The 15327-nt window shown below is 49.1% G+C and overlaps 4 protein-coding genes across 4 annotated transcripts; 2 read left to right on the forward strand and 2 right to left on the reverse strand.

Moving 5' to 3' along the window:
* The first annotated feature begins 45 nt into the window (after positions 1-45).
* Positions 46-7167, forward strand: EI90DRAFT_3155034 (DNA-directed RNA polymerase II subunit RPB1). Its single transcript, XM_039065968.1, has 19 exons — positions 46-476; positions 538-736; positions 799-869; positions 939-1105; positions 1157-1193; positions 1276-1527; positions 1579-1902; positions 1955-2201; positions 2252-2429; positions 2486-2565; positions 2620-2641; positions 2693-2740; positions 2799-2859; positions 2912-6416; positions 6468-6479; positions 6532-6606; positions 6661-6755; positions 6806-6826; positions 6877-7167. Exons 1-19 carry the CDS (start codon positions 390-392, stop codon positions 7051-7053), a joined length of 5658 nt encoding a protein of 1885 aa, XP_038915535.1. The 5' UTR covers positions 46-389; the 3' UTR covers positions 7054-7167.
* A 1208-nt stretch (positions 7168-8375) lies between these two features.
* EI90DRAFT_2996676 (HSP20-like chaperone) lies at positions 8376-10548 on the forward strand. The gene is made up of 8 exons (XM_039056216.1): positions 8376-8477; positions 8556-8932; positions 9165-9265; positions 9333-9402; positions 9511-9646; positions 9706-9738; positions 9798-9913; positions 9981-10548. The coding sequence occupies exons 2-8, from the start codon at positions 8870-8872 to the stop codon at positions 10260-10262; spliced, it is 801 nt and encodes a 266-aa protein (XP_038915536.1). The 5' UTR covers positions 8376-8477; positions 8556-8869; the 3' UTR covers positions 10263-10548.
* Positions 10549-13262: 2714 nt separating this feature from the next.
* On the reverse strand, positions 13263-14544 carry EI90DRAFT_3060782 (uncharacterized protein). Its single transcript, XM_039060517.1, has 2 exons — positions 14259-14544; positions 13263-14178 (listed from the first exon to the last, which is right to left on the reverse strand). Exons 1-2 carry the CDS (start codon positions 14398-14400, stop codon positions 13664-13666), a joined length of 657 nt encoding a protein of 218 aa, XP_038915537.1. The 5' UTR covers positions 14401-14544; the 3' UTR covers positions 13263-13663.
* On the reverse strand, positions 14259-15292 carry EI90DRAFT_1194517 (uncharacterized protein). Its single transcript, XM_039051569.1, has 3 exons — positions 14994-15292; positions 14848-14875; positions 14259-14544 (listed from the first exon to the last, which is right to left on the reverse strand). Exons 1-3 carry the CDS (start codon positions 15186-15188, stop codon positions 14444-14446), a joined length of 324 nt encoding a protein of 107 aa, XP_038915538.1. The 5' UTR covers positions 15189-15292; the 3' UTR covers positions 14259-14443.
* Positions 15293-15327: the final 35 nt, after the last annotated feature.

Below are 15327 nucleotides of genomic sequence, written 5' to 3' on the forward strand. Positions count from 1 at the left end.
CCACCCTCAACTTGACCCTTCACCACCACCATCTCTGGTGCGGCACTCATCCTTCAGCGCACAACTCGACTTCCACGGTGTCCTGTACTAGCCAGTACTTCTCCTGCGCGCTCTCTCACGCTGCGCTTTGTCTCTGGCAGCTTTTCTTCCCGCTTGTCTGAACATTCCTTCCAGTGGCAAAAAAATTCGTTGAGCAACCGCTCCCGCTAACGACGAGTTCGAGTCGTGTCTACACGCATTGAAACAAGGTGCTTGGGGCTCTTGAAGATTTCAGGCGTCCTCTCTTCCTTTAATATCGGTATTCTTTTTGTGGAGTGTCTCGCGCGTCACCTCTACACACGAAACGGTCTCACTGTTGTTTGGCATCTAATTCTCACTAATCATCCATCATGCTCGGCCACGCCTTTGCATACTCCTCGGCGCCAATCAAAACGGTGCGAGAGGTTCAGTTTGGTGTTTTGTCTCCAGAAGAAATCGTAGGTTTGATTGCGGTGCCGCCAATGACTCAGCTGCAACTGTTACTCGTTTGTTCCTCAGAAAGCGCATTCTGTGGCAAAAATTGAGTTCCCGGAGGTCATGGATGAAACTGGGCAGAAAGTCAAGCAGGGCGGGTTGATGGATCCTAGAATGGGAACAATAGATCGCAATTTCAAGTGTCAGACATGTGGAGAGGGGATGTCGGAGTGTCCTGGTCATTTTGGCCACATCGAACTTGCTCGGCCTGTATTTCATATAGGTTAGCAGCAGTGTTCCCGAAGCCAAGCGTTCGAACTCATGCTAACTTTCGTGCACACTCAGGCTTCCTTGTCAAAATTAAGAAAATTCTGGAATGTATTTGTGTGCAGTGCGGGAGATTGAAGATTGATTCTGTGAGTAGTCTCTACTGCTCTCTTCGCTCCCCTAGCTTTGTTTTCGGGCGGCTCTCCCTGTTTTCTAAGGGATCCTCCAGCCTCGTGCAGATTGTCGTTTCGCTTCGGAGCTTGTTCCCGCCTGTTCAACAACCGGATCGCTTGATTGCGGTTTTGGGCGGTGAGGACTATCGAAGCTGCCGTCGTCGTTGCACGTCTGCCGTGGTGAAAAGGGGAGCAGGAGAGGAGCGACTAAGGTGCACCTCACTGCACCCATGTCTATACATCACCTCTCTGCTTGCTTATAGAATTTATTATGTCTGGCGTGGTTCACTTGCGCCATCCGTCTATCATCCACCATCATGGTCATTGCCCATATACTGACTACTCATTCCTCTATGTTACCGTGGTCGAAAACTCGCAATAGTCGGATCATGCTTTCATTGAACGTCTCAAACATATACGTGATGTCAAGGTTCGAATGGCAAAGGTCCACGACCACTGCAAGGGCAAGATGATTTGTGACGCCACCGAGCCGGAGCTTGACGGTGATGGCCAGCCTTTGCCAGTTCTGGATGCGTTAACAAAGATTGGTTGTGGTCACGTTCAACCCTCGATTCGTAAAGAAGGCTTGAAATTATTTATGGTTTATAAGAAGTCAAAAGATGAGGATGAGCAGGTGTGTGCCCTGCCTCCTTTTTTTTTCAAGTATGATCGACCTGTGTTGCAGGACATGCGATTGGCCTTGCCAGACAAGCGCCTGTTCACGGCCTTGGAGGTCTACAACAACTTGCGCAAGATATCCGATGAACATCTTGAGCTTATGGGGTTATCTGTGGAATATGCTCGACCTGAATGGATGATACTTACTGTCTTACCCGTTCCACCGCCACCAGTCCGCCCGAGCATCTCAGTGGATGGTGGTACCATGCGGAGCGAGGATGATCTCACATTCAAACTAGGGGATATTCTGAAGGCCAATGCAAATGTCCGGCGATGTGAACAGGAAGGGGCTCCTGCTCACGTTATCTCCGAATTTGAGCAATTGCTTCAGGTATAATGCACTCGCAAAATGATGAAATTTGTTTTGATAACAAATCCCTTAGTTCCATGTGGCGACGTACATGGACAATGACATTGCTGGTATCCCTCAGGCCATGCAAAAGTCTGGGAGACCAGTTAAGGCAATACGGTCTCGCCTCAAAGGTAAAGAGGGCCGTTTAAGAGGGAACCTCATGGGCAAGCGAGTGGACTTTTCATCCCGAACGGTCATTACTGGTGACCCAAACATTATGCTTGATGAGGTTGGAGTACCAAAAAGTGTTGCTATGACGCTCACTTATCCGGAGAGAGGTATATTCGTTTCGTTTGTTCTCAACGTGGGTTGACACTATGTTGTTTAGTCACCCCATACAATATAGAACAGCTCCAAGAGCTGGTTCGCAACGGTCCCCGGGAGTATCCTGGCGCTCGCTATGTCGTTCGAGATACTGGCGAACGGATAGACCTCCGGTATAATAAGCGTACGGACGCCTTCCTGCAGTATGGCTGGATCGTTGAACGGCATCTCCGAGATGGAGAGTCAGTATAGCTCCTCATTGAAAAGCATATCTTGGGGCTCAGCGATCTTCGTTTAGCTATGTGCTTTTCAATAGACAGCCTAGTCTGCACAAAATGAGTATGATGAGCCACCGAGTCAAACTTATGCCTTACTCGAGTACGTCTCCTGTTTGATCCACGTGCGCTGCTACTCATGCCAGACTCGTTCCAGCTTTCCGTCTGAATCTTTCTGTGTAAGACCTTGGGACGCTCTTCGATAACAGCCCATTCACGTCTGTCTGCAGGACACCCCCCTACAATGCTGACTTTGATGGTGACGAGATGAACATGCAGTGAGTCAGGGATGCAGAATTTTGCCTCTGTCTCCAGCGTGAAGCTTGCTATTCTCAGTGTGCCACAAAGCGAGGAAACACGAGCAGAACTGAGCCAAATTGCATGGGTCCCCCGACAAGTGAGCGAAGCTCACAATGACCTCAGTGCATCTTTCATAATCTCGATTATAGATCATTTCCCCTCAAGCTAACAAGCCAGTAATGGGTATTGTCCAGGACACGCTGTGTGGGATCCGAAAGTTCACGTTACGTGACACTTTCCTTGACTGGGCAGCTGTTCAAAACATTCTGATGTGGGTGCCCGACTGGGATGGCACTCTCCCTATACCCGCTATCCTTACCCCTAAGCCGCTGTGGACGGGCAAGCAAATCCTTAGCATGGCCATTCCCAACGGTATCAACATCATACGATTACCTGAAAATGGATCGTCCAATCCTGTTGACGACGATGGCATGTTGATCGAGAACGGCGAGATCATCTACGGTGTCATTGACAAAAAAACCGTTGGTGCCACACAGGGTGGCCTGGTTCACGTCGTTTTTCGAGAAAAAGGACCGGAAATCTGTCGTGGTCTATTTAGCGGCTTGCAGATGATTGTCAACTACTGGCTATTTCATAACGGTTTCTCGATCGGCATCGGTGACACTATTGCCGATGAGAAGACCATGGACCATATCACTCATCGAATTGCGACGGCCAAGGCGAAAGTGTATAAACTCATTGAGCAAGGCCAACGAGACCAGATCAAACCTAAACCGGGAATGACGATTCGGGAGTCCTTCGAAAGCGAAGTCAACCAGGAGCTGAATAAATGCCGTGACGACGCCGGTCGGCACGCCGAGAAGAGCTTGAAAAGCGATAATAATGTCAAGCAAATGGTGGTCGCGGGCTCGAAAGGCTCTTTCATCAATATTTCGCAAATGTCTGCTTGCGTTGGACAACAAAGTGTTGAAGGAAAGCGAATACCTTTTGGTTTCAGGCATCGAACACTCCCGCATTTTGCCAAGGATGACTATTCTCCCGAAGCACGCGGATTTGTTGAAAACTCCTACCTGCGAGGGTTGACGCCTCAGGAATTCTTCTTCCATGCCATGGCTGGGCGCGAGGGCCTTATCGATACAGCGGTTAAGACCGCTGAAACAGGATACATCCAGCGACGTCTTGTGAAAGCCCTCGAAGATGTGTCCGTCTGCTACGATGGTACCGTCCGTAATTCCCTAGGTGATATCATTCAGTTCACTTATGGTGAAGATGGTATGGATGGAGCTTTCATCGAGCGCCAGCGAGTAGAGACATATCACTTGTCACACTCTGCTTTCTTCCGCAAGTTCCGCGTAGATATTATTGGTGAGGACGAGAACGCGGCATTCAGGTCAGGGGTTCTTCAAATTGGCCTGGACACAGGAAGTCCCGAGCTACAGCGGGAGTTGGACGCTGAGTGGGAGCAACTCCAAGCCGATCGCACACTCCTTCGTGATTTTATATTCCGGAACACAGATCCCACACGCCCACATTATCTTCCGGTCAACCTCCGTCGCATCATCCAGAATTCCCAGCAAATTTTCCACATCGACCGTCGAAAGGCCACCGATTTGGATCCCATCCATGTTATCCGCGAGGTTCGCGCACTTTCCGAAAGACTTATTGTTGTGCGTGGTGCCGGGGAAATTGTCGAGGACATGCAGAAGAACGCAACCCTGCTGTTCCTTATGCACTTCAGATCAAGTCTCGCATGTCGTCCAGTGATTGAAGAGTACCATCTAACTCGGGAAGCTTTCGATTGGGTTATTGGTGAAATCGAGACCAAGTTTAATCAAGCACTGGTCAATCCGGGAGAGATGTGCGGCACATTGGCGGCACAGTCTATTGGAGAGCCCGCCACCCAGATGACCCTAAACACATTCCATTACGCGGGTGTGTCTAGTAAGAATGTGACGCTTGGTGTTCCCCGGTTGAAGGAGATCATTAACGTGGCTACCAACATTAAAACACCTTCGCTCACCGTGTACCTTGAGCCCCAAATTGCTCGCGACACCCGACGCGCGAAAGATATCCAGACTGAACTCGCTCATACAACTCTCCGAACCGTAACGGCGTCGACTGAGATTATTTTCGATCCCGACCCGTCAACCACCGTCATCGAAGAGGACGCGGATTTCGTTGATGCGTTCTTCGCGATCCCTGACCAGGAAGTGGCAGACAATCTTCATCGCCAGTCTCCATGGTTGCTGCGTCTGGAGCTAGACCGCGCCAAGATGCTCGATAAAAAGCTTGAAATGGCATATGTGGCAAGTTGCATTGCGGATGCCTTTTCCACAGACCTCTTCGTCATCTGGAGCGAAGACAACGCGGAGAAACTTGTCATTCGTTGCCGGAGTCTCTCTTCCGCCACCGACAAAGACGAGGAAGGTGATATTCAGATCGAAGAGGATGTCTTCCTTCGCCAAATCGAGAATACTATGCTGAACAGCATCAGTCTTCGTGGTGTGGAAAACATTCGTCGAGTCTTCATGGTCGAACATGACAGGGTTACTGTTAAGTCCAGTGGAGAATTTGCAAGCAACAGAGATGCTGAGAAAGAGTGGGTGTTAGAGACGGATGGCGTCAACCTGACAAAGGTGATGTGCGTGGACGGTGTTGATTTCACTCGGACATACTCCAACAACTGTGTCGAAATCTTTGAAACCCTTGGAATCGAAGCTGCGCGTGCCGCACTCCTCCGCGAGCTCCGAGGTGTCATCGAATTCGACGGTTCCTATGTCAATTACCGTCACCTGTCATTACTCTGCGATCTCATGACAAACCGCGGACGACTTATGGCCATCACGCGGCATGGTATAAATCGAGCCGACACCGGCGCTCTCATGCGTTGTTCTTTCGAGGAAACTGTAGAAATCCTCGCAGAGGCAGCAATGATCGGGGAGAAGGATGATTGCCATGGAATAGCCGAGAATGTCTTATTTGGACAAATGGCGCCTATGGGCACTGGCTCATTTGACGTTGCCCTCGATATGGGCATGTTGAAAGATGTGATTGTGGACAGCCGTCTTCCGGTTCAGAACATGATGGCAGCTCATGCTTCGGAAGGCGCTGCAACACCAGGTGGGATGACACCCTACGATTCTAGTTCGCCAATGTACGAAGAGGCTTTCAAGGGGGATGCGGTGGCATTCTCCCCGTTGGCGCAAAGCGGTGGCGACGACTCATCCGGGTTTGCTTCATACCTGCCTGGATTTGGTCAAAGCCCTTTCGGCGCTGGGAGCGGAGGAACTTCACCGATGGGCCCGCAATACAGCCCCAGTTCCCCAGGCCACTACTCACCCACTTCGCCGTACCAACCTACATCGCCCTTCGGAGCGGCTGCCACATCTCCGTTCGCGACTTCACCATTTGCAACTTCTCCGTTTTACGATCGATCACGCGGAGGTGCAACTTCTCCTACCTACTCGCCGACTTCTCCTATGCTTAATCTGTCATCTTCCAATTTCTCCCCTACGAGTCCGCGTTATTCTCCTACTTCCCCGTCTTTTTCGCCAACGTCACCTCGATACAGCCCGCAGTCACCTTCGTTCAGTCCTACCTCCCCTCGTTACTCACCCACAAGTCCTTCTTTCAGCCCCACCTCGCCGCGCTACTCTCCCACAAGCCCTTCATTCAGTCCCGCTTCCCCTCGTTGTGAGTGTCACCTTCTCAATGTATTATGCGCATACTGACTTGAAATTTAAGATTCTCCCACTTGTGAGTTGCCCATCAGTTGCAGGCCGTCCTCAAGTTTACTGACCTTGTTTAGCACCCGCATCGGGCTCACCGATGTCGCCAAAGTACTCTCCTACATCTCCTGCCTCTCCGGTCTCTCCGAGATATTGTATGTACTCAATACTCAATCCATTCTACCTTGGCTGAACTAACGTGTTTGCAGCCCCTTCCTCCCCTCATTATTCACCAACCTGTAAGTGCCACCTGATGCTCAGACTGAAATGGTTGCTGATGCTCTTTGTGCAGCTCCTGTATACTGTAAGTCTCCATCATTGGAACAAAGAGCACGTACTGACTCCATGAACTAGCTCCTGCCTCACCCGCTTATAGTAAGTCTCCCATTTCGTCCCCTGTTTCACACACTAATAACCTTGCGTAGGTCCTACATCCCCCCAGTGGAGCCCATCTAGTCCCATTCATTACTCGCAACAGGGTAAGAACGGACAGCCCAATGGCAACGGGACGTACAACCCAACGCCCAGTTGGACGTAAGGGCCATGAAATGGCGATGTTTGATCCCCTGATTGTGGGACTATATCGGACAACGCTTGTTTAATTAACAAATTTTTGTCTTATTTTCCTGCATACCTCATTACATCAATACGATTCTGTAGAGTACACTTTATTCATCAATCAATTACAGCCGAAGTCTGGTCGTGATGGGGCCCACACGTATCTTGGTCTTGCACAGTTATGCTTTGTACGGCTTTAACACAATTGCAACGAGGCAAAGGTGTCAAGGACACTGTAAAACGGTGACATACTCGAACTCGTGTTGTCCCGACCTCTTGACGCGTGTGCGTGGTCAATGGGTTGGTCAACGGGTACGTACAAGCACAGACGGTAGCGATGCATCGCCAGACTGATGCGTGACTAAATTTCTGTATAAAAGCTAATGGGAATGGCACCCGTTCTGATGGCACATGGCCCGACGTTCGTGGCTTCCAAAGAATGACAAAATGCATGCCACGACAAAAATAATAATAATAATCCAACACGTAACAAAGAATCCCAAAAACGCCACGCGTTCACCCTTAGAGACCTTCTGTGTCGTGTCGGATTGTCATCCCTACGTCCGGCTGCACATGTATGCGGCTCTGCGCAGGCGAGCGAAGTGCCATAGCTACGGCTAGAGATGAAGTTGGTAGCCCGAGCTGGCTTCACCAAACGATCAGCGAGATGCAAGCGGCGGTCCGTGCCCGGACATCCGTACGGATCAACCAACGTCATGCCAAGAGGCTGATTGGCCGAGCTTGCGAGGCATTTGTATCAATCGATCGGAATTGAATCGTGGTTATCCTCCATCAGTAAGAAACCGAGCGAGTTGCATCGTGGCATTTGCATGGACGTAATGTGAAGGGATCGTCATGAATCCCCGTAATCCTCACGGCCCAGACTGTCGAAATTAAGTGACGAATTGACTTTTCAGTGTTGTTGGTGTATACGTGAGAGGCGTGTCTGCGCGCTCCGCATTGAGAGTGAAGGCATCATGCTGCTTACAGACTAATACTCAAAAGGAAATATCCTGCTGCTTGCCTCACAAGAGAGAGGTCATCCTCGAGGCGCTGATCCCGGAGTGTTGCGCCTCTACTACCCTCATTCAGACGGCAAGACGCACTAATCCTAAAGAGGGAAAGGCCTAAGAGGAAACAAAGATGTTATCGTGGCAACAGCAGCATTCTATCGGACAAAGTAACGCTAAGGGGCGGGGTTGAAATTCAGACATAGCAGAGGGAGGGTGAGATACTGTAGGCACCAGCACAAGTCAACGAGGCCATTCCTTACGGTGGTGCAGGCGAGCCGGTTGGCTAGTGTGTTCGTACCCAGAGCGACCGTGCTTTACCGCAGCGGAGCGAAGAGTGGCTGTGCTCGTTCGCCTCTAGACAGAAACAGGTTTCATGCTGCCGCTTCCTCGCCGGAGGCAACACATATAGGCCGAATTCCCGTCAAGATTTCTGGTACATAGCTCTGGGAGCTTTGGTGAGTCCCAGATAACTCTGTTTTATCAGGTTGTGTGTGAAAACAAAAATTGAAGAAAGTGACGCATGACGCTCGTAGAGAACCAGCGCGAGATTCAGAAAAAGCTCGTTGGTTTCTGTAAAGTTTAAAGCAAAACGGGCGCCTAACAACTACCACTAGTTGGGCTTGCTCATCGTGTGAACAAACCTAAAAGGGTCTGGCGCGGTTAGCCAGGGTCGGAGCTGAATACTTGCTTCCGGCGTTGAGTTCGAATGTTCTCGAACAATCGTGACATCTCCACACAAAAAGAGTTATAACCCGCCCTTTTTGCGTCACAAAATTTCTCCAAAGTGTTTCTCAACTGAAAGAACGCCCTCTCCGCAACGAAACGTCGATCGTAGTTTTCAGAACCAATGTCGCCACTTCACCCGGAATTCCTTTGGGCTCAGAGGAGTAACGCAACCCTTGCAGAGAAGGTTGGTTAGACTTGTTAGAATCTTATATTTTTGAACGTTGTGCTTTTCGAATCCAACTACTAAAAACTTGACGTGAACTATACACACGCGTACATGCGTGCATGCGTGCATGCGTACGTACGTACGATCGATCGATTGGCGCGCGTGCGTCTTGAACCTATACTCCTCTCCTCTTACTTTCCAATGAATAACTCCACCGACGCAACGCGGTTTTCTCAACAATTTTTTTTAGAACATTATCTATCTTACTATTAACCTCCCTGATATCCAAGAACACACTCTGAAAGTTGAACTCACTTCGACAAAATTCAGCTTCAGCGCGCGAACTGGAAAGTGAGTAACTTCCTTGCTTCAACTTATCATTTGACCTCACCCGATCTTTCATTTCTTCCTTTCGCAGCCAAGAGAAGGGAATCGAGGAGAAAGATTGGGCCGCTGAGGTGGAATTCTACGATGAGATCGATCCAGAGGTAAGTTAAGAACCCAAGAATCGTACAACTCCTTTGGATCTATTGATTAATGTGTCTAATGATGACACCCTTCCGTGATTGTACAACTTTTCTGTGATACGAACACAGAATTCAAAGAAGACGTTAACTTCTCGCCACTTTGCGCTCATCCTTGGAAAGAAGAAAGCACAAACGGAATTCTGGCCGCGGTTGACGAAGGAGAAGGGCAAGATTAACTTTGTGAAGACTGACTTCAGCAAATGGGGTGAGTCCATGCACTTCCACCTCGAGGCTATAACAAATTCTGAACAACTCCCGCTTTAGTGGATGAGGATGAGCAAGAAGGCGTGATTGACGGTATGCAAATCCGTGACCTACAACTGTTACCATGAAGCTAACTCTCAATGCCTCCACAGTACCTGATGAGGACTTTGGTGACTTTGGTGGCGGTGGCGGTGGCTTAGGAGGCTTAGGAGGCCTGGGAGGAGGCCTAGGAGGAGGCTTGGGAGGCGGCAACCCTGACTTTGATGCGGTTTGTTCCGTTCTTCACTATCAGAGGATCTTTCGCACTGATTTGAATATCTTGTCCCTTTACTTAGATGATGAGAAATATAGGCAACTCGGGAAGCGGAGACTTCGGTAGTGGTGAGGCGGGACTTGGTGATGATGTCGACTCTGATGATGAGGTGCTGACGGCCCACCACCACTCGAGGATGCTCCGGAAGAGACGCCTGCCGCGCAACAGCAGTAGATCTAAGAAATCTAAGAACACCAATCTGATTCCACCAGTGCCGAATCAGAGTACTGTTCTGCAGCTAGTCTCCACTCTTCACTTACACCAATACTATTACCACATGGACTTGATCGATTTTGATTGCTAGACCTGCCATGTTCATATTTGACCATCATGAAGAAGAAAAATGGATATTGTGCTCGCAAGGCACGCGTGAACCGTTAAGTAATTCCGTCCAATATTGCAATTAATGATCGATCATGAGTTACTTGGTCCCTTGTAAGAGGGGCCAGATAACTTTTAGTTGATATACTTTGTCGTTCTGCGAACACACTATGTAGTCGCGATGCCAGTAGCTTGCTCTGGCGTGCGGTAACTTGTCTGCAGACCAGGCACGCCCACTAGCTGTTGTGCAAAATTTGACTCCGATCACGTCTAATAGACAGCTGTGGGAACGAGATAATCACTTATTTTTTTTCCAAGGCGAAATGAGGAACATAGTTATTTTGTTATTTTTTAAAGCTAACGCTGCTTAAGGACTTAGAGGAGTAGTGAGACCGATTCAGCGAAGGTTGATTTATGTACTGGTTGGGATCGAATCTTAATATCTCGTTCCCATCCGGAATGCAAATCAAAGTTGCGACTTTTTATATAACGTTTCGTGAGAACCGTGACTTGAAAAACACTTTTGAAAGTCGAACTCGTCGAGATGAGAAAGATTGGGCCGTTGAGTGAGAGTTTTATATGACGAGATTGATCCGGAGGATTCTTTTCTTTCGAAATCCTGTACGATCGATTCCCTTTCCCCTCTGTCATACCCATACACGACAAACACACAAATTCAGAATTCAGCTTACCGGTCAGAGACACCTACACCCTTCTCGTTGAGCGAGGGATTGAAGGCGAACCTGATGGTATGCAAGTACCCGTGACCATCGACATCGTTACCATAAGGCTTACCCACAACGCCTCTGTGGCGCTCGAGGATGACTTGACATGGGCGGCATGAGTGGTGGCATGGACTTTTAAGTCGGTTCTTTTTTTGCCACCGTTCCCCAGATAGTAGCCGTAGCCACGCTAGAGAATCCACTGATTCGAACATTTCGTCCCCTTACCTAGATGATGGGGTACGCTGCAAACAGCGGAATGTGGCAGCGATGGCGCCGCAGGGCTCCGACGATTCTGATGGTGGACGAGAAATGCGAAAAGGTCCAACCGCCACTTGAGGAATTGAGTTAAAGGAAAGGGATCCCTATCGTGCAGTAGCGACAGGTCCAAGAAATTCCACAATAATAATAATACGAATCTTGCTCAGATCAGTCTTGCGGCGCGTTCTATGGCTAGTTTCCCCTCTTTCCACCTTGATGAATTTAACATGTCCGGACCTGACGACGGGGAGGAAGAAGGGGGAAAATATGGGGGTAGTGTAGTATTGTATGATGATGATGTACACACACGCAAAAAAAGGTACGAGTTGTCCGATCTTGCCAAATGTAAGTATGATTCAGGGACACGGTTACACACACCAAGCAAGCACCCATGCATTCCTGAGCTGTGATCATGCGGTGATTGCGCGCAGATTGTATTACACTATTGCATGTTGCGGCAAGCCAACCGAGGAATTCGTTCGATCCTAGCTAGGCTTGACCCCTTTGATCCCTTGATCCCTTAAGTAAGGATTGCAGCCTGCTCCGCGCCGCGCCGCTACTGCGCGTCATTCCTTAACTTGGGTGTGAGCTTTAGGCTGTGGTTCTGTTCGGACAAGTACGTTACGCGTACGTTGCAGGCAACTTGAATGTAACCAGCCCGTGTTCCTATCATCTCCTTGACCTTCCGAAGCTGTTCCAGGGTTAACAAAGGGAATGAACTTTGAAGTCGACTGTATTGTATATACGGTATATACGGCCGTTGAACCAAGGTATCGTTCGGCCGTTGAGCTTTTTTGATCCCTTACTAGTAAGTACGTCACGCTGCTACTACCCGCACGTACTACCTGTAATTCTTGACTTTAGACTGGGCGGTCATATTCGGACACTGATGTTGAACTCACCTCTATTCCTTATCTTCTGAATTTCATGATCAGCACAAAGAGGCCCTATAACAAAATTACAGTAACAGTCAAATATGTACAAACAAAACCACCAAAGTGGAAACAACAGTAAAAAAAAAATCAAACATCAAGAAAGAGCCGAACACACGAAAGCCTGCTTTTACATATACATATTACCTATCTTGGCCTGGATGGAACGTGGATTATGGGTGGGGCTACTAGTACCTGGACGCAAAAGGCGAGTTTTTGGAATTTCGGGATATCCCGTGAGCAACGTCATGTTGATGACATGCCGATCGAGAACGCGAGGTATAATTAATGACGCCCTCCCCTTGAGGCCCTGCCCGTCCACATGATGTGAAAGGACCCGGGTTTGGCCGGCGCGGAGGCCAGGGCAAGAGATAGGGAAGTCGAAAGCAATCTTGTCTATGCAAGGACATAATGGTTTCTTTGCATGTAGATATGAGAAACTGGCTACAGTAGTAATTACTACGTTCCACATGCGTCCAAGGGAACACGGCCCGCCCGGACGCTTGAGAGCGAGATAACGCCCAAAACTTGCAAAAGAGCTCGCTAGTTTGCATGTATCGACTTTGCCACAATAAGATTATGTTTACCTAGCGCTATCGCTATAGCGTGGGGGTGCACAATGGTGGGAATGAAGAGAAAAAACGTCGGGGTTACTTACACACGTTTTTAAAGCGGAATGAATAATATATCTCACGAGCTGCCACCCATGTACTGGCCCCGCGCGTCTCCGTGGGGACGGGACGGGACGGAGGGAAAAAAAAGAAAAAAAAAGGGGTGGAAGAGTTAAATCGAGTTCGCCGACATCAAAGAAAGAGACCGGGATGGGTCGAGACCCCCCAGCCCTGCTTGAATAGAACGGTGGGAAGATCGACGAACATGCACCTGGCACCCATATATACTGATACACACACACACACACATGTACATGTGCATGCATGTACAGGAACAAAATTAATTTCGTTCCACCCGGCCGTTCTGCTGAAAAAGCAAACACTTCTTAGTATGTTATCTTAGTACTGTTCCTTCAATGCCCTTTCCAACACCCTTGGATGGCGTACCCTACGCACGTAAATGGTCGGAGCAATACATTAATTGGACTAGAACCACTGCATATGTGTGAATGACCGGCATGCATATGAGAGTGATGAACAACACAGCATATGAACAAACAACAACAACATGATGATCAATCCTTTACAAGTGGAGGTGGATTCGATCAAAGATCAAAGTGTCCATGGCGTGGCAAGGTATCCCATGGTAATATCGAATGTGTATCGTGGCAGAGCAAAGGTTATCGATGTGAACGAGCAAAGGCAAAGAAACAAGGCAGGAGAGAGATTTGAAAGCAGAACGTTTCATACAAGGGGAATGGGCAAGGAGTCCCAGAATCCTCATCCAAGAAAAGAAAAGAAAAGTAAAAAAGAAAAGGGCGAAAATCGTATATGTATTTTCCCCCTGCCAACTCCATTTCAAGACTTCCTGTAGCCGGGAGCAACTTCTTCCAAGATTCTATCGACTTCCATCAGTCCAGGTCCTGGAAGCTTTCCTTTCCAACATGCGGGATGATAAGGATGAACGGGAGTCGTCGTGTCATAAGAGTCCCTTTCCTCAGCATGTACCTGCAGAGGGGGCGAGTGCGTGAGTGTTAATGGGAGTGTTGATGTACACGGAGATGAGGAAGACGCTCCTCCTCCTGAAACCCCCACTCCTCCCATTCCTCCTCCTCCAACTCCCCCGAGAGTTCCGAAGCCACCTCCTTGAAAGACGTCCATCTCACCATCACGATCACCAACTCGTTGTAAATCGTGTAATGGCATGCCCAAATTTGGACTTGGACTCATGAAACTCCTGCTGGACGGACAAACTGGCGGGAGTGGCATCGTAATGGGTATATATGGCAATGGTCCTTCTTTAGCGATGACCCATGAAGACGTAAGCGAAGCGACGTTTGAGAAGCGAGCAAGTGAGGGCGGATATTGCGTGTCTGGATCGAGCACGGGGGAACGTTCGTTGGGGTGGTAGATGGGAATCGTTCTGTAACTGGATGAGGTTTATAAGCCGGACGAGGTGGTCGTTGAGGGCTTAGAGAACTGGGATCCCTGATAACAGCTTGAAATACGTGCTGAGTAGGTACGTCCCTACGCTGCTGAGGGCTCCCACCACCTCCTGCGGTGTCGTTGAACGATGTGGGTTCTTCACCGGGCATGTCGATTTCGAACGATGGGAGGAGTGCGATGGTGGCTCCTGGACTATCGGATGTCCTGTTGGAAGGATTCCCGGGTCGATTGCGGCTCTTGACGCCTTCGCAGGAGCGGAAGTGGCGTCTGAGATTCGATACGACCGAAAATCGCTTTGGACAGAGCGCACACGGATGGGCTTGGTTGTGGTGGTGGTGAGGGAAGGGAGGAAAACAAAAGAGAGAGAAAAAAAAAAACCCAAATTAATACGAAGCCCCCCACCCCATCACACACGCACGATTTATGGAGGGTGAAGCAAGGGCCCCGAAACAGAATAACGAATCCACATGGATGGGATGGGATGGGCAGGTCATCGGATAAAGTTGGGAACAATGCAAAACAAAACAAACCAAAAAAAAAGAAATATTACGATATGAGCTTCTCGTTGATCATTGATAGTACTGACTTGGACGTACGTTTTTCGCCGGTGTGAATTAGAAGATGCTGAAGCCCGATAAAGCAAAGGAAGGAAAGAGTCAGTATATAGATAATTTCAATAGGGTATCTGAAAGCAGAGTGGGATGCGATGGACAAGAGCAACGCGTAGTGGGACCGCACTTACCTGTCTAAGTGAACTGGGGCGCGTAAACGAGGCATCGCACCGAGGACATTGAAACTTCTTGCCTTCTCCTCTATAGGATGGAGGCCCAAAGTGATTGTAGTCCTGATCGCCCGAGTTGGTGCTCAGAGGGGAGGCTCCAGCATTCTCGTCCGAGCCCGATTCCGAATGATGAGCAGTGAGGTCAAATGGGTTCATGAGTGCGAGAAGAGTCGTCTAGGAGTTATGAGGGGTTGATCAGCAGTCGGGATCGGGGTGGGAGGAGGGGGGTGAATTTATAGGTGGAAGGGGGGTGGGGGTGGGGGGTGGGTTACAGAGTAAGCAAAGGTTGAACGCA

Source organism: Cantharellus anzutake (genome assembly GCF_015039405.1).
Source record: "Cantharellus anzutake strain C23 chromosome Unknown EI90scaffold_27, whole genome shotgun sequence".
Taxonomy (NCBI): domain Eukaryota; kingdom Fungi; phylum Basidiomycota; class Agaricomycetes; order Cantharellales; family Hydnaceae; genus Cantharellus; species Cantharellus anzutake.